General features: G+C 44.5%; 1 protein-coding gene across 1 annotated transcript; it reads right to left on the bottom strand.

The window, feature by feature from the left end:
- Positions 1-143: 143 nt before the first annotated feature.
- Positions 144-18612, bottom strand: wu:fi75a02 (uncharacterized). The gene is made up of 11 exons (XM_061733532.1): positions 18455-18612; positions 14370-14489; positions 14038-14301; positions 12512-12926; positions 9443-9754; positions 9265-9288; positions 8533-8710; positions 7199-7287; positions 6809-6880; positions 6590-6720; positions 144-938 (listed from the first exon to the last, which is right to left on the bottom strand). The coding sequence occupies exons 2-11, from the start codon at positions 14479-14481 to the stop codon at positions 778-780; spliced, it is 1758 nt and encodes a 585-aa protein (XP_061589516.1). The 5' UTR covers positions 14482-14489; positions 18455-18612; the 3' UTR covers positions 144-777.
- Positions 18613-18729: the final 117 nt, after the last annotated feature.

Here is an 18729-nt window from a genome sequence, read left to right as displayed (position 1 = left end):
TTTATAAAGCACTTTAAAAACACCAACCAAAGTGCTAATTATATTACACAAATTCAGAATAGAAGTGACTGAATATATAATAATGAAAGCAATGAAATTAAAATGGAAAAACAAAATAAATCAGACCGACACAAAACCACGCAGACAAATCTCAGCCGTTTATTAGTACAGTGGTCCAGCACTGAAAGACTGTACAACAAAATGTATCTTTAAAATAAAAATGATTACGTTAAAGACTCTACTTCCCGTTTCACATTGCTTATATGAGATGTCACAATAGACTCTATAAGAAAACATCACAAACTTTTTGAGCAGAAACAAACTTTATTTGCTCCAAAAATAGATTCATATTTTCTTCAGAAATATATATTATCACAGTTTCAAATCTCAAAATACTTACCAGGTGGTCTGTATTGAACTACAGAGTACTACAGTATACTAATGAGAACTACAGTGTACCATGAGAACTACAGGGACAGTGTGGCAGATTTATCTTTGAGGAGAGTCAAATCTGCTGAGGGGCGGGGCATTCACTAGGGGTGTGGTCTGATGCAAATGACACATTCACTCAGTAAAATAAAATCTTAAATACTCCACTTTCTCATTTATTGTCCAACAGTAAAAAACGTAGAAACATCACGTTCACCGCAAAAAAGTCAAACTACCGCATCAGACTGCTTGGCTGACAGCGTTACCGTGGCAACACCATGACTGTGGGGCTGCTAGCAGCTCGGTACGGCTGCCCTTTAGTCAGCTGACGATAACTGATGTCAGAGTTCACTCGTCCAGGCCCTGCCGCATCAGGAAGTCTTCAAGCGCGCTTAGTCTCTCCACCAGCATCACGTCCAAGTCACTGTCATCGTCCAAACCGTGGCCGTGAATATGTCGACGCGCTGCGGCTCGTTTCCTGGGAATCATGGTAATAGGAAATCCGGGACCTAACACACAGAGAAAAGGCGGACTGCATTTCCAGTTTGAAACAATTCTGATTCTTGAAAGTCGTTTCCAACAAGCCCTGCAAATTTCTACAGGTCCCCAGAGCTCAGTTCAGTCCACGGGAAGCAGAAGTGTTAGGCCCAATCCCAATACACCCCCTACTTTCTACCACTAGCCCTCCCTCACTACCACTACCCCTAAAAAAGAAGCCACAGATTTTAGGGCACTTGAAATCTTCCCAGGGGCCTGTCCCAATACTCCCCCTACTCCTACTTTCAGCACCACCACTAAAATCAGGAAGCTGAGAGATAAAAGCTGTTTTAATTTCAGCTGTAGCGCTGTTAATATGCCACTTTATTAAGTTTTAATATTTTTTCAGGCGTAAAAATAACCGTTAACATCCCCAACCTGGGCTCAGTTTATCCAAATAACGCCTGTTAAGAAATTTGATCTGATGTTTTCGGAGAACAACCTGCCGGCTCGGAGCAGCAGCAGCTCACGGCCGGGTCAACCTGCATCGTCGTCCCGGGGAGAAACCTGCAGCTCTGTGGAGAATTACCGCTGGCTGAAATAAATCATTTAGGAAGATAAAAGTTGGTTTAATAGATGAAATCTAACAGTTGTATCTACGCCTGTTAAGAAATTTGCTCCGAAAATTTCGGGATTTCTGCCTGCCGGCTCCGGAGCTGATTTATGGTTTCGCGTTACACCAACGCAGAGCCTACGGCGTAGGCTATGGTGTACGGCGCCAGTGTTTCCGCTAGAAAAAATTGGCACCGGACAATGTGACCGGCAGGGTTTCAATTTACCGGACAAATGTTTGAAATTCCGGTCACATAGGCTATATGAATTTATTGAGGTTAAAAATAAATCATATGCAGTAGTACGATATCAATGAAAGTCATTTAATAGTATTTTTTATTGAAAAACACTCATCTTCTCCCGCTTTATCCGTTACCGGGTCGCGGGGGCAGCAGCCTCAGCAGGGATGCCCAGACTTCCCTCACCCCAGACACTTCCTCCAGCTCTTCCGGGGGGAGTCCGAGGCGTTCCCAGGCCAGCCGAGAGACATAGTCTCTCCAGCGTGTCCTGGGTCTTCCCCGGGTTCTCCTCCCGGTGGGACATGCCTGGAACACCTCCCTAGGGAGGCGTCCAGGAGGCATCCGGTACAGATGCCCAAGCCACCTCAGCTGACTCCTCTCAATGTGAAGGAGCAGCGGCTCGACTCCGAGCTCCTCCCGGGTGACCGAACTCCTCACCCTATCTCTAAGGGAGCGTCCAGCCACCCTGCGGAGGAAACTCATCTCGGCCGCTTGTATCCGCGATCTTGTCCTTTCGGTCACTACCCAAAGTTCATGACCATAGGTGAGGGTAGGGGCGTAGATTGACCGGTAAATCGAGAGCTTCGCCTTTCGACTCAGCTCCCTCTTCACCACGACGTCCAGTACATCGACCGCATTACTGCGGACGCTGCACCGATCCGCCTGTCAATCTCACGCTCCATCGTTCCCTCACTCGTGAACAAGATCCCGAGATAATTGAACTCCTCCACCTGAGGCAGGACTTCTCCACCCGCCCGGAGAAGGCATGCCACCCTTTTCCGGTCGAGAACCATGGCCTCGGTCTTGGAGGTGCTGATTCTCATCCCTGCCGCGTCGCACTCGGCCGCAAACCGCCCCAGCACATGCTGGAGGTCCCGGTCTGATGAAGCCAACAGGACAACATCATCTGCAAAAAGCAGAGATGAAATCCTGAGGTTCCCAAACCGGATCCCCTCCGGCCCCTGGCTGCGCCTAGAAATCCTGTCCATAAAAATTGTGAACAGGACCGGTGACAAAGGGCAGCCCTGCCGGAGTCCAACATGCACTGGGAACAAGTCTGACTTACTGCCGGCAATGCGAACCAGACTCCTGCTTCGATCATACAGAGACCGGACAGCCCTTAGTAGAGGGCCCCGGACTCCATACTCACTCAGCACCCCCCACAGAATGGCACGAGGGACACGGTCAAATGCCTTCTCCAGATCCACAAAACACATGTAGACTGGTTGGGCAAATTCCCATGAACCCTCGAGCACCCTGCGGAGGGTATAGAGCTGGTCCAGTGTTCCACGACCGGGACGAAAACCGCATTGTTCCTCCTGAATCCGAGGTTCGACTATCGGCCGTAATCTCCTCTCAAGTACCTTGGCGTAGACTTTCCCCGGGAGGCTGAGAAGTGTGATCCCCCTGTAGTTGGAACACACTCTCCGGTCCCCCTTTTTAAACAGAGGGACCACCACCCCGGTTTGCCACCCCAGCGGTACTGTCCCCTTCCTCCATGCAATGTCGCAGAGGCGTGTCAACCAAGACAGCCCTACGACATCCAGAGACTTGAGGTACTCGAATGAGGGCGAATCTCATCCACCCCCGGTGCCCTGCCACCGAGGAGCTTACGAACCACCTCGGTGACCTCGGCTTGGGTGATGGATGAGCACGCCTCCGAGCCCCAACCCTCTGCTTCCTCAGTGGAAGGCATGTCAGTCGGGTTAAGGAGATCCTCGAAGTATTCCTTCCACCGTCCGACAATGTCCCCAGTCGAGGTCAACAGCTCCCCACCAGCACCATAAACGGTGCCGGCAGAGTACTGCTTCCCCCTTCTGAGGTGCCGAACGGTCCTCCAGAATTTCCTCGAGGCCGACCGAAAGTCTTCCTCCATGGCCTCCCCGAACTCCTCCCAGACCCGAGTTTTTGCCTCCAAGGCTGCCCGAGCCGCGGCCCGCTTGGCCTGCCGGTACCTATCTACTGCGTCAGGAGTCCCACCGGCCAACATAGCCCGGTAGGACTCCTTCTTCAGTCTGACGGCATCCTGTACTTCCGGTGTCCACCACCGGGTTCTAGGATTGCCGCCACGACAGGCACCGGAGACCTTGCGTCCACAGCTTCGAGCCGCCGCGCCGACAATGGAGGCAGAGAACATGGTCCACTCGGACTCGATGTCCCCCGCCTCCCCCGGGATCCGAGAGAAGCTCTCCCGGAGGTGGGAGTTGAAGATGTCCCTGACAGAGGGCTCGGCCAGACGTTCCCAACAGACCCTCACAATCCGTTTGGGTCTGCCCGGTCTGTCCAACCTCTCCCTCCGCCAGCGCATCCAACTCACCACCAGGTGGTGATCAGTTGACAGCTCAGCCTCTCTCTTTACCCGAGTGTCCAAGACATGCGGCCGAAGGTCAGATGAAACGACAACAAAGTCGATCATTGACCTCCGGCCTAGGGTGTCCTGGTGCCACGTGCACTGATGGACACCCTTATGCCTGAACATGGTGTTCGTGATGGACAAACTGTGACTCGCACAGAAGTCCAACAACAAAACACCGCTCGGGTTCAGATCGGGGAGGCCGTTCCTCCCAATCATGCCTCTCCAGGTATCACTGTCATTGCCCACGTGAGCGTTGAAGTCCCCCAGTAGAACAATGGAGTCCCCAGTTGGAGCACTATCAAGTACTCCTCCCAGGGACTCCAAGAAGGACGGGTACTCAGCACTGCTGTTCGGCCCGTAGGCACAAACAACAGTAAGAGACCTTTTCCCGACCCGAAGGCGCAGGGAAGCGACCCTCTCGTTCACCGGGGTGAACTCCAACACATGGCGGCTGAGCTGGGGGGCTATAACCAAGCCCACACCAGCCCGCCGCCTCTCACCCTGGGCAACTCCAGAGTAGTGGAGGGTCCAGCCCCCTTCAAGGAGCTGGGTTCCAGAGCCCAAGCTATGTGTGGAGGTGAGCCCGACTATCTCTAGCCGGTATCTCTCAACCTCACGCACAAGCTCCGGCTCCTTCCCCCCCAGCGAGGTGACATTCCATGTCCCCACTGTGAGGGTTTTGGTCCAGGGATTGGGTCGTCGAGGCACCCCGCCACGACTGCTACCCAGCCCACATTGCTGAAGCAGGGGTATTTAAAATAAAATAAGTCCTGTCAATTGACTCGCGAGCGTAACTTCAAAAAATAAATATTGCAGAAGCTTGCGCTCTTCTGACACATGAATGAACATAAAGAGGAAGGCCTATATACTCTAAAATAAAACAATTTGTAAACAAATAAAAAACACATCTGGAGTGGCAAATAACATTTTATTAACATGGCCATGCTGCCAATTTCAAATAAAAAAATGTCCGTTTGCGCGTTTAAAATAAAACGGAATAAAAACTGAAAACAAACAGGGGAAATCCCTTCACCTAGATCCGGTGTATAACAGTTTACTTTTTGCGCATTTTCGCAGCACTGAAGTGAGCAGCTGCAGAATCAAAATCAAAAGTTCCAAGTGTCTCTGCACAGCATGCAATGTGCATCAGTCTTGTTACTTTGTCCTCCCCCAGGCGACTCCGCTGTGCTGTTTTAATGCGGTTCTGCAGAGAGAAACCTCTCTCTGCTGGCACACTGGAGACAGGGATCACGCAGGCTATCTTGGCCAGTTGAGCCCACCCGGGGTAGATTTCACCGAAATCCCTGATTAGAACTTCACAGGCCATTGAAAAGTTCAAGCCTCCATAACCGCGGAGCGCTGTCATTACAGCGACGGCATCTCTGCACGCACTTGTCACTCATCACCCTCGCCATTAGAGCTTTTTCATTTAAGAAAAAAGCTTTTAAGATTTGCCTGTTTCGCCATATCAGAGACCTCTCTTGTGGTGCGCGGTTTGTCAGATTTAATGAATCAAATGCGTCAAGTTTCGTTCCGCGCAGAAAAAAAGTTTCGTTTCACATATAGGCTACATTCATTTATTCACACATACACACACACTGCTCATTCGTAAAAAAAAAGTATATGTTTTTTCATAAAATGATGTGGAAATTACCCATTTTATTACAACTGAAATTGTGTGAGTATTTTCACCGGAGAGATTATAAAATACCGGACTTTGGCATATTTTACCGGACAAGGTCCGGCAATTACCGGACAACGGAAACCCTGTACGGCGCGTGTAACATCGACGCAGAGCCTACGGCGTAGGGGACGGCGTACGGCGCACGTTGCCGCGTAACCTACGCCGTAGGCTCTGCGTTGGTGTAACGCGGAACCATAAATCAGACTTTATTCTGGCGAGGTTTGAAAAAGACTTCGCAACAACGGGCAAGCGAGTGATTATGTACATTCACTGAGTGAATATTATGAAAGTAAAATATATATTTCTCACTAGAAATGTAATCAAAACACATTTTTATGCAGAAACTAACTCAAAATATTGATTTTATTCACTAAAAAATAAGAAATGTCCTCCATGTTTTTTTTTTTATTCAGTCCGCAAATGACGCCGAAAAAGCATTCTGGGAAATTTTTCTGGCCCTAGTTCAACTAGTGTGCATCTGAAATCCCTCGATCCGTAGGGCCGTATAGCCACAACACTAGTTTTCTCCACTACCCCTAGGTGAAAAGAGGAATTGGGACACCACTACCTCACGGGAACGCGCAAAACTTAGGGGTAGGATTGAAAAGTAGGACTAGTGGGGAGTATTGGGACAGGGCCGTACTGTCTCCGCTCCAAGTGAACTATCACCAGAAACAGAACCTTGGTCACATCCGTCAACAGACCAGGATAATACAGGAACAAGAACTCAGAAAACAAGAAGCCAGCAAACATTCCCCTGTCCCTCTTACTAAACTACACTTCCCAGCATACCTTGTGGCTTCTTCCTCTTTCTGGGCTGGGTGAAGTCAGGGAAGAGCAAGAGCCTGCGTCTCTTCTGCTGGCCAATCAGGAGGAGCGCTCCATCCTTCTCTCGTGGCTCCTCAAAGATGGTCTCCAAGCTCCTGCAGGATAAGGGCAAAGCATGCTGGGAGTTTTAGTTATACTGGTAAAGAGATTTGGGGAATTGGGGATTTGGCAGTGAGGAATTACCTGTTGGAGGTGGGGGATCTGTAGTTCTTGTTGGTGTAAATCTCCTCCAGACTGAATTCCTTCTTTTTCAACCTGAAGGTGGAAAAACATCACAATTAAATAATTTCACCTCCACCATGGAAACTCCCCCATCTCCTGAGTAACCTCTTTGAAACTCTCCGAAACCTTCAAAAAACAAACATATGAAGCCTCTAGAAGCCTTCAAACACTATAAGAAACACTCTGGAATCTCCATAAACCCCCAGAAAGCATCTGAAACCCCAGAAATACCCTGAAACACAAAAAAAACCCAAAGAAAAAAAAGGCAAGAACTCTGTTTTTGAGCAGTCTTCGATGTAATCATCACCCAAGTTCCAGGAATTTAGGTAATGCATTTGATTGGGATCTCACCTTTTGGCTTTCGGCAGCCCCATCGGTGTAAGTGGCATTTCTCGAGGCGGTGCACGCCGTATTCGGATCTGTGACACGCGTTTACCAAGCTAGAATGCATACCAAAAAAAAAAAAAAAAACATGTAAAATTATCGGATAGAGATGAATTTAGAGACTAACAGTTGAGAATAAAGTGAGTCAGCACTAGGGGTGTAACGATACCATTATCTTACGATACGGTACGATACACGATATTGAGGTCACGATAACGATACGATATTATAGCAGTATTTTTTTAACAACCTTGAATGAGGAACATATGAAAAATGGTCTTTTATTTGAAAGACACAAAATACAAAACAATGCTGTGTGTTTGCCCTATTGTTACAGTTTGTAATGCTTTATAACTGTTTAAGTTTTAAAGAGAAAGCCAGGCCAACCATTTTCCACAAACTGAACTAAAAGTAAATGTCAGGTTTGCATTATGCATCTTCAGTTTCATACAATAAAAATATTTTGCCACAAACTGAATAGTTTCTCTCATGTATGATTTGAACTTTTTCTTTTCCAGAAATTTACTAAACTTAATTATTAACTAAAATTAAATAAATAAATAAATAAAAGTAAATAAATACATACAATTTTACATCATAAAAAGATTGATTCATGCTCACCTTATAAGTGTAAGAGGAGATTTATTATTTTGGTAATTCAGGGTTCTTTATTTTATAAATATATTCTTTCTATTCTGATGTAAATCAGGGACTATAATGACACTAGTCAGTTTATCTGTAGTGATTAGTCTGTTTTAGATTGGGCGGATTGATACGCCACAGTACGGCACTAGGTGCTGTGTTGATGTTCTAAAATCCTACACTGTTGAGGGACATTAAAGTACACTGGAACTCAGCAGAAGTTTCCCCGTGTTTATCCTACTCACCACCCCAAAAAGGTTTAATTTAATAAGGTAAGGCTTAACTCTACACCAGCCTTACACAAGTAAAAGTTCAGAGCTCAAAACCTGCAAGAGTCCCGTGATCGGGACCAAAACGGTACTAGTTTCTTCTGAGCGGAGGAAGATTTTGGTCCGCGGGTCGAGGCGTGGTACTAGTCAACACAATAGATTAATATTAATAACCCAATATCGCGATACAGTTTGTCACCTCCACGACACGTTTCGTGATGTTTTTGTATCGCGAAATTTCATGGCACGATATATTGTTACACCCCTAGTCAGCACACATGTTATCAATCAAGACGGATCTGCAATCAAACTCAGCCCCACAAGTTCAAAGCAAAGTAAGACTGAACAGAAACAAACATGTCAGCGTTAAAAACTTGAAAATATCTGCACCTCTCCATTAGAGTTCAGAAACTGTGAGCTCGCTGCAGATTGGTTCGCAGGGAGCGGAGCCGACAGCCGATTGGCCGAACACACGGGGAGGGGGAGCGCCCTTCTCCGGGGCGGGTACAGGCCTCGAGCACTGTGATTGGCTCGCTGCTTCAGCTGTCTCCGGGAGGAAAAGGCAATGCTGAAACACATCATTAAAAAAAAAAGAAAGTTAATAAAGCACCTTACAGGACTGTCTCAGAAAATTAGAATATTGTGATTTTCTGTAATGCAATTACAAAAACAAAAATGTCATACATTCTGGATTCATTACAAATCAACTAAAATATTGCAAGACTTTTATTATTTTAATATTGCTGATTATGGTTTACAGCTTAAGAAAACTCAAATATCCTATCTCAAAAAATTAGAATATTCTGGGAATCTTAATCTTAAACTGTAAACCATAATCCGCAATATTAAAATAATAAAAGGCTTGCAATATTTCAGTTGATTTGTAATAAATCCAGAATGTATGACATTTTTGTTTTTTTTAAATTGCATTATAGAAAATAAAGAACTTTATCACAATATTCAAATTTTCTGAGACAGTCCTGTATGTGTTACATGTACTCGAGACATCACGTCACACACATCCTCTTCAGTAAACTGACAGTAAAGACACTTATTCATTCAGCTTCATCACACACGTTAGCAGAAGAGACGCGTTTAATCACATGACTGATTGTCAGTTACCTGGGTGTTGGACTTCGTACGTAACTGTGAGAATGAAAAAGTTCAGAGTTATTTTGTGTAAGTGAACAGTTGTTCTGAAACTTCACATCTTTGGTTTGAGAAGATTTTACTAAAAACACACAAAAGTCAAAGAAGTTTGAATAGTCAGCCTTAATATTAATGAGATTGATTGAAATACCAGTGGTCGCTGCCTAAGCTGGGCGGGGCTGTCCAGTCTCTCAGGGGTCGCAGGGGACTCCAACAACCTGCGCCCCTCACCTGTTCCAGTATCGTCTCCACAGCAGCCAGGGACAGGCGCAACATAGGGCCGGGGCTGAATGAGTAAGAGGGAGCGTTTTTGAGCCACAGATGGGAAATACTGTGGTTGGGGGGGAGGGGAGGGATGATGTCAGAAAAACGGCACTGGCTGGAAAAGAACGTGAAGACTTCTGATTGGCTGATGGGCTGACCACTGTAAGCTGAGTGGACCATATGCAAGGCCTGATGGGATCTGCAGAAGGAAGAGAGGAAGAATTAATGTAAGGAACTCAATGGTTGAGGGCTCGCTTTCCTGTCTTGTTTTTCTATGACAGCGTTTCCATGCATCAATAACTCTTTTAAAACCCGAATATTGGCAATAACCCGAATTTGCACGGCCATGTAAACACCAATAACCCCTTTGAATAACCCGAATTTGCTCATATTCAGGGTTTTAAAAACCTGAATATGAGCCCTGGGTTACTGCTTTTAAAACCTGAATATTGGGTCATGTAAACGCCAAACTGATTATCCCCATCAAACGGAACAGGAATTTGTTTTCTGCATGTTCTGTTCACAAGGAATCCTGGTCTTTTGAGTCCAGGAAGTTCTTATAAACACGGAGAAACCAAGACCAGGAGGAGACTAATCACTTCATAAATGTAATGAAGGATATGAACATTTCTGCATTTGTAGACGGTAGAAAGTACCGGGATAGAGAGATTTAAAAGAAGGTGAGAGAAAAGTTGCGCGAAGCAGCATTTGTTTTGAATTTGGATACAGTAAGGAGAAGCAGAAATGACGGGAATTGCGTCATGATGTTCTCCACGCGTCGCTGGTTTGATCCAGATATCCCGAATGATTAACATTCCATGTACCATGTAAACGGAATATTCCGAATGTTTCAGTAACCGGAATATTAGCAATAACCTGAAGTTTGACTGCATGTAAACGTAGTCTATGTGAGGACAATGTTAGAGACGGACTGATGGATGTGGCACAGCGAACGCTCCTACTGGAAATGTTGCATCATAAATGGAGGAGAAATAGTTTGAGGCGTGGGGGGGGGGGGGGGGGGGGGGGTGTCTGTACGACCTGAAAACGCATTGAGCAGAAGGGACAAAGCAGAAAAGCGCAGTATTGGAAATGATATAGTACAGCAGACCAACCCCAGCTCTCGCAGTCTAAGGTTCTGCATCGCAACACCGTCAATTCAGGAGGAGGAGGAGCAAAAAAAAGGTCTGCTAAGGTCTGGATCCAGAGGGCTGGTGGATACTAGTTGGTTCTAGTTGGATTTCTCCTGGACTTCCTGGAAGGGTTCGTGGGTGACCCTCCCAGGAAAAATGGGTGGTGTTTCCAGTGAAAACCAATCTAAGACCCCGTCCACATGTAGCCGGGTATCTGCTAAACCGAAGATATTTTCCTACGTTTGGACCTGTCATCCACATGAAAACGCAAATAAACGAATGTTTAAAAAAACTCCGGGCAAAGTGAAGATTTTTGAAAACTCCGTTTATGTAGATGCGTGTAGACACAGACAAAGTTTTGCGTTTTCGAATGTCACATTATGCTCCAAAACAACAACAAATCTGCTCTGACGTGCAACCTTTGTTTACTACAGAACTACAGATGATCCAGCATCTGTTCTCCAAGCTATTTATTAAATAAATGGTCTCTACTCTTGACCAACGTTTACTGCGTTACACCGACGCAGAGCCTACGCCGTACCCTACACCGTAGAGTACGGCGTAGGGCTGCGTCGATTTAACGCGGCAGCTCCGTGGCGACCGAGAAGGAGACGCGCCTGCCGGGGAAGCTGCGCCACGGAGGTGCAGCTTCCCCTGGAGCCGCAGATTATCTACAGGTTTGAAATGCTTATGAATGTGGTCGAAAACACAGATCTTCGGTTATGTGTGGAAGGGGTTTTTTTTTAAAACGATGTAATGTGGATAAAAAGTATTTTATAAACGCAGGGGGGGAAATATTCGGTTTTAAAAATACCCGGCTACGTGTGGACGGGGTCTAAGGCTGCTGTGGCCCGTATGTTTAGTTCCGATTCAAGGGCTAAATTGATACAGTTGTTCATTTCTCGTTTGTGGGGTTTGTGTTCACAAGGCAAACGTCTGTACCGGTTCAAAGCTGTTAACAAACAAATGCCATGCACAAACCAGCTGCTCTCTGATTGGTCAAATGAACGCAGAAGGAGTTTCCTCTTCCGCACTCCGGAAAAAACAACACGCCCTTTTCACAGAGAGGGCGAAGAGCGCAGACCGCTGCCGGCTTTAGGCTGATTTATGGTTCCGCGTTACACCAACGCAGAGCCTACGGCGTAGGGTACGGCGTAGTCTCTGCGTCGATTTAACGCGGAACCATAAATCAGGCTTTACCCATTCATTTATATGCGCTCGGCACAGAGCGGAGCTCAGCGGCGGACGAGAGGCCGCCTGCTGCAGCCGGGTTTGTGCTGCGCAAACCCTGCCCAAATTGAACATTGTTTAATTTCACCGTGCCGCGCTGTTACGACATCTCGGCACGTCCAATAGAAGAGAAGGTGGCGGAGGCTGCTCCGACTCTTCTCCTTGCGCCGCGGTCGCACATACACAATGTTGTATGTTCGTCCGTCCTTGTGTCAGTTGCTGTGTGGATTATGTTCTCACTACAAATAAAAAAAATTAACCACTTCAGGTCTGGAATGGAATCGGGCCGAGAACCTAACCCTAACCTCTCCTAGGAGATCTCTGCTCGCTTGTCTTGTGCCGTTTCCGAGCGCGATTGCTGTGTTCACATATACCAAACGAACCGATCTTTAGGGGGAAACGCTCCCTGTTCCGGAACAACTGCTCCAAACGGGACAGGTGTGAAAGCACCCTAACATTAGTTTGCGACAGAAGTTAAGCTCAGCTCAAAGTATAGGCTGCTGTAACTGAGTAACTACTACTTCTTGGTGACGTAACCCAAAGGTGTCAGGAGACATCTCCCTCCTCCTCTCGAGTCTTTCTCTCTGGCTCACCTGTATCCGTTCTTTCTGGTGACCACACTGACTGCCTTCTCTGATTGGATGTGTCCTTCACTCTCTCTTCTTCTGCGTTTTCTGTCACTGTAGTTGTATAGCGTGAGCGGGACCTCTTCCTCTGGCCGTCCTCCTCTGCAAGAGACTTCCATCCTTCCGACAAACCTCCTCTCCTCTTCTTCCTCTTTTTCCTCCTTTTCCTCATCTTCTGCGTCATTTGTAGAAAATATTAATTCTTCGTGGTCCTTCTTCCTCCTCTTCCTCTGATTAACCTCCTCCTCCGGGCTCCTCGTCCTCTCATCTGATTGGCTGACAGCGGACGAAGGGTCCTCCTCTACTGATGATGAGGAGCAGGGGTTGTGTAAAACAGGGGGTGGGCTAGTCACGGGAGAGGAGGTGGTGAAGGCAGGTGAAGCTGCAATGATGACACAAAGAAGGGAGGTCAAGCCTCAGAAAGTAATCATTGTAGCGCTGTTCAATGAGAAACTAATCAGAGTTTCCTCTAAAAGATTTTATTCAAGGTAGACTGAGAGGAAATTGAGGCAGAGGAATAGGGGAGAAACAGCACACGGTCAGAGACCAGCAGTTGCACCTGCAGCTGCCAAAGGACTGTAGCAGCTACAGGACTGTCTCAGAAAATTAGAATATTGTGATGAAGTTCTTTATTTTCTGTAATGCAATTAAAAAAACTAAAATGTCATACATTCTGGATTCATTACAAATCAACTGAAATATTGCAAGCCTTTTATTATTTTAAAGGAGCTTGAGGCCGGATTGAGGCAGGATTTATGAAAAAAATCCGTATACATTTTAAGTTTTCTAGTAATAATGTCAGATGAAGCGTTCCAAACCTAAAAGAATGATTCCTCTAGTGTATCTCTCCTTTGCCTTGAACAGGCTGTGTGCTGCAAAATGTGCTGCAATTCGGTCCCGAATTTCCCGCGCTGTCCTGCGGATGTGACGTCACATGACGCTGCATGCACGTTCTCCCCGTTCTCCCGTGCCGGCTTCACTGTTGGCTGCAGTACCCCCAACGGCCGTCGTGGTGAAGGGTGGCGCTAGAGAGTCTCATTTCTTAAAAGGAGCCTCATGCTCCTTTAATATTGCTGATTATGGCTTACAGTTTAAGATTAAGATTCCCAGAAGATTCTAATTTTTGGAGATAGGATATTTGAGTTTTCTTAAGCTGTAAGCCATGATCAGCAATATTAAAATAATAAAAGGCTTGCAATATTTCAAGCCATATTGCAATATTTTGTAAAGAATCCACAATGTATGACATTTTTTTTTTTTTTTTTTTTTTTTTTTTAAATTGCATTACAGAAAATAAAGAACTTTATCACAATATTCTAATTTTCTGAGACAGTCCTGTACATGTTTAATCTGGGGCGTAACCCTTTGACAATTGGCTCAGCTAACAGTTAGCTACTATCACTTCCTCCTCAGTTATGGTCATGCCAACAGTCAGCCGCTCGTCATGACCAAGCACCTGTCTAGTAACGGTGTGTAAAGAGAAGCGGACTCACTTTCTTCTGAGCTCCGGGTCTTCCGGTTCTTCCTCCCCCTCCTCCTCCCGCTCCTCCTCTCCAAATAGTCCAGACGACGTCCGAGGGAGGCGAGGGCTCCGCGCAGCAGGCGCCGCACCTCCATCCGGTGAGCCGAAAGCAGGCGGGGCAGGAGGGAGGTGCAGGAGCAGCACGGAGGGGGATGAGGAGGGGCCGTGGGAGGCAGGGGAGCAAAAAAGGAGGCAGGCAGAACAGGAAGAGGAGGAGGAGGAGGAGAGAAAACTCCTGCAGGAGAAAGAGAAGTTACTGTCTGAACACCTGAAACACAAATAAACAAAAACTAGGACACACACCTGCAGGAGGCTCCTCCTCACCCGCCAACGGGACAGGAGGGGGCGGAGACACCACGGCCCGGCCACGCGCCCCATCATCAGTCTCTATCAGCATCAGTGGTCGAGATAGCATCACTAAGACTGAGAGAGACAGAAAGATGAATCACAACCTTAAATCATTTTTTTTTTTTTTTTTTTTTTTTTTTTTTTTTTTAAAAAGCAGCACAATGTAACTTTCAGCTTTTGTTGAGTTTGGCGGCTCCTTTGTAACAGCCTAATTACTAATACATTGGTATATAACTCTGGGGGTGATATATGACAACACTCCGACTCAAGTGTTTACTAGTATAACTTGTGACTACTACTGGAATTGCTAATCATTGATCTAAGAACTAATTATTAATCTCTAGATAACCCATTTCGTTTTCATTTTATTTACTTATTTAAATTTACATTCATTGCACTACTACTACTTTTTTGTTATGCCACTATATTACTATCTTTTTATTTTTATTTATTTATTATTTCTAAAATTTTTATTATTATTATTATTATTTTTTTTTTTTTTTTTTTTGCTATTCCCAAGAGAAAATTAATGACGATAACTGTGGGGGGAGGGATGGGGAGAGGAGAAAAAAAAAAAAAAAAGGTAAGTTAATCTGTTTTGCTCTGTATTGTGGAAACAGTCTGCCAATAAAAACATATATAAAAAAAAAAGAGGAAGCAGGAGGACAGGAAAGACTCCTACTCTTACAGACTCCATGAGCTCCGACAGGAGTTGGGTCTGCCTGAAGGAGTGAACCCTGAAACTGTCACCTGCTACTAGGGTTGCCACCTTTCAGAAATAGAAATAAGGGACGCCCTGATTTCAGCAGCGCAGGAGCCAAAAAAAAAGCCCCAAAACTTCTAAACTGAATAAAAATGTGTTTATTTTATATGAAAAAACTAAATGCTTTGATTTAAAGTTTAAAGTGCTTTAATAGCATTGAACCTGCATGACTGTACAGACAGACAACCATACTAACAACTGAAATATCCTCCTATGCTATGTATGTCAACATCAGCCCAGATGTAGAATATAGCCTACAGGTAAAGAATATGGTGTAAAAGTTAATTTATTTCAATAATTCAACTAGAATATGGTGTAAAAGTTAATTTATTTCAATAATTCAACTAGAATATGGTGTAAAAGTTAACTTATTTCAATAATTCAACTAGAATATGGTGTAAAAGTCAATTTATTTCAATAATTCAACTAGAATATGGTGTAAAAGTTCATTTATTTCAATAAATCAACTAGAATATGGTGTAAAAGTTCATTTATTTCAATAATTCAACTAGAATATGGTGTAAAGGTTAATTTATTTCAATAATTCAACTAGAATATGGTGTAAAAGTTAATGAAAATACGGTACAAATCGTGTCCCGTATTAGTTCAATACGGGACGCAACATTTTTTTCTCAAATAAAGGACAATTCCGTATTTTACGGGACGGGTGGCAACCCTACCTGCTACCTGTCTCCAGATGGAAAAGTCCACATCAAGGAAAGCAAAGCTCCAAGTGTTGAGGAGGCTGAGAGAGAGCTGACTATCAAGAGGAGCTTAGGAGGAAACCCAGCAGAGTGTGTGTTCACAGACAGAAGTCAGCAGAGCAGACACACACAACTGATCACAGAACTAACCTGCAAACATGGACTCATACACTTGATGTTCTGCCATTAAAAAAAAATGTTTTTTTTTTTTTTTTTTACTGATCAATGATCAACATATGTTTGTATTTAAAGCAGTTAGAATAAATTAAGTAGTCTTTAACAACTACATGAGTCTCAGGCGTTTTCATGAAACCATTATTCTCTTATTCTCTTATTCTACAAAGCACTGTTACTTCCCTATGAAGCTCCCAGACCCCTGAGCTTCATCTGGATCTGTTAGTTCCTATGAAGCTCCCAGACCCCTGAGCTTCATCTGGATCTGGTTTGTTGTGGTTCCAGAACCAGAACCAAGCAAGGTGAGGCAGCGTTCAGTTATTCTGCTCCTCACCGGTGGAACAAACTTCCTGTAGACCTGAGGTCTGCTCCAACTGTAGATCCTTTAAATCAGGCCTAAAAACATTACTGTTTAATTAAATACTTACCTGCTGGACTCTACTTCCCTTAGTTTTCAGCAACTTGTGCTTTTTATTATTTTACCTTCTTTTCTCATAATTTTATTTCATTTTATTTGCTATTTACCATCTAATTATGTCTTGCCGCTTTTAATGTTGATGTAAAGCACTTTGAATGACCTTGTGTTGAATTGTGCTATACAAATAAACTTATTCTGAAGCTATCAGCTGTCTAACAAAACAAAACTTACTCTGTTATCAGCAGTACTCGAGTTGTAAAAAATAAATCAGGGGGGATGGTGGATTTTATCATATGGGGACAGATAATTTGGAACAAGATTTTTTTGCTTGTAATAAGAAGATAAATCTTGTCCCACTGGCAGATTTTCCTACTTATTTCAAGTGAAAGTTTACTTGAAACAGGTGAAAATTGTCAAATAAGTTATTTTTCTGGTGATGACTCTAAATGTTGAAATAGCAGTAAAACCACATTCATTGATGAAATGACATAAGGGATGGAAAGGGGGGATGGCAGTTTTACAGGGGGGATGATTTGGACCGTTTTTATTTCAGGAGGAATGCCATCTAGTCCATGGGCCAGGCCAGATATCAGCACCACTCAAGGTGACAAAACTTGCTTATAATGTTTGAAAATATCCACGTCTGTAGATGATATTCTGGTATGATAACCTTCCTGAGTGGCAGCTGGATCATAGTTATCAGCTCATGAAGTTCAGAAAATTACATTTTAGATGCTGCTGCATATCCTGGTTTAGACTCATGTACAGGAAATCTGTTAATGTTTCACAATATTGTCTTTGGTATCATTTTAAGCATTCATTCAAGCTAAGATGTGAATCTTTCTGACCAACATAGAGGTCACTGCAGCTCTTTAAACTATAAACAACACACATTTTTACACAATTTTCGCCTAAATGATGTACTATCTTTTATCCCTGTGTCATCTAGGAACAACAGAGACACAAAATACAAAAATTGGAATACTCAGAGGAGCATAAGGATTCAGGAAATGTATCACATCTTAGCTTGAATGAAAGCTTTAAAGGTCCCCTTTAAAATGATACCAAAGACAATATTGTGAAACATTGACAGATTTCCTGTACATGAGTCTAAACCAGGATATGCAGCAGCATCTAAAATGTAATTTTCTGAACTTCATGAGCTGATAACTATGATCCAGCTGCCACTCAGGAAGGGTTAATATACCAAAATATCATCTACAGACATGGATATTTTCCAAAAAATTATAGGCAAGTTTGGTCACCTTGAGTGGTACTGACAAGTGAAATTTTGGGCTCTGGCCCCTGGACTAACCCCCCCTCATCCCCCCTCAACTCCAGTACTGGTTATCAGATGATCCTGGAAAAGGTTTATGGTTGAATGATCATGACATCAACTGGACTTCTCTGCCATCATTATACTCTTCCACCCGTCACGTGACCCCTCAGTGATTATAACACGTCACGTGACCCGTCGGTGATTATAAGACATCACGTGACCCGTCAGTGATTACAACACAGTCTGTTCTGTCTGCTGCTGATGCTCCCTCCATCATCCATTCATCTTATTGTCTCTACGTTTAGTTTTTGTGTTTTTCCAAACACAGATCTGTCCCGACTATCCCGCATACCTGCTCAGGTAAATCACAGGACACTCTGACGTCACAATCACGCCTCTCACCTCTTTTTTGAAGCCAAAAGACAAAGAAATGTCTCAATTTCTCTCGCGAGATTTGATTCACTCGCTCAGAAAATAGACAAAATTATTTATTCAACTCTTGTTTTGTGGGGCATTTTAACTCCGTCACATGCTGTGCGACACAGCACAGCCGTGGGTGGACGGACAGGTGTGTCCCGGGAAGAGACGCAGATGAAATGGGATTTAAAGGGAGTTAAAGAAACAGGAGCTAGCTGCTGCTAGCAGTGTGCAGCTCTTTAACTGTGACAAAACCCGAAACAACGCTTTCTTATTTTATTTTACCTTTTTAAAGCCCCGTGGGTCGTCCGGTCTCCGTCAAGGCCTCATCTGAACCATTTGCTCTGTTTAAGGGTGGGAAATATTGCACCGGGGTAATTTTGAACAGAAATTGATGCCTGTGTTTTCGCAACAGACCTGTGTTGGTAACCGGAAGCACTTGAGCAGCACTTCCGTTTGACTTTTCAAAATAAAGACCGATAAAAGGCAGGGAAACTAGACTAATTTAAACTTCAAATACGATTGTAAAGTATTGGAACGGAAGCTTGCTTTTTTTCAAA

This window comes from Cololabis saira, chromosome 11, assembly GCF_033807715.1.
Source record: "Cololabis saira isolate AMF1-May2022 chromosome 11, fColSai1.1, whole genome shotgun sequence".
Taxonomy (NCBI): domain Eukaryota; kingdom Metazoa; phylum Chordata; class Actinopteri; order Beloniformes; family Belonidae; genus Cololabis; species Cololabis saira.
This window is presented reverse-complemented; position numbering and strand designations above follow the sequence as displayed.

Bases quoted from the DNA above. Each gene is read 5' to 3' on its own strand.
- wu:fi75a02 (XM_061733532.1), bottom strand. From the start codon at position 14,481: ATGCTATCTCGACCACTGATGCTGATAGAGACTGATGATGGGGCGCGT. The intron at 9,289-9,442 runs GTATTTCAATCA...TCATTCTCACAG, and splicing joins AGCTTAGGCAGCGACCACTG to TTACGTACGAAGTCCAACAC. The intron at 8,711-9,264 runs GTAACTGACAAT...GATGTGTTTCAG, and splicing joins GTACGAAGTCCAACACCCAG to CATTGCCTTTTCCTCCCGGA.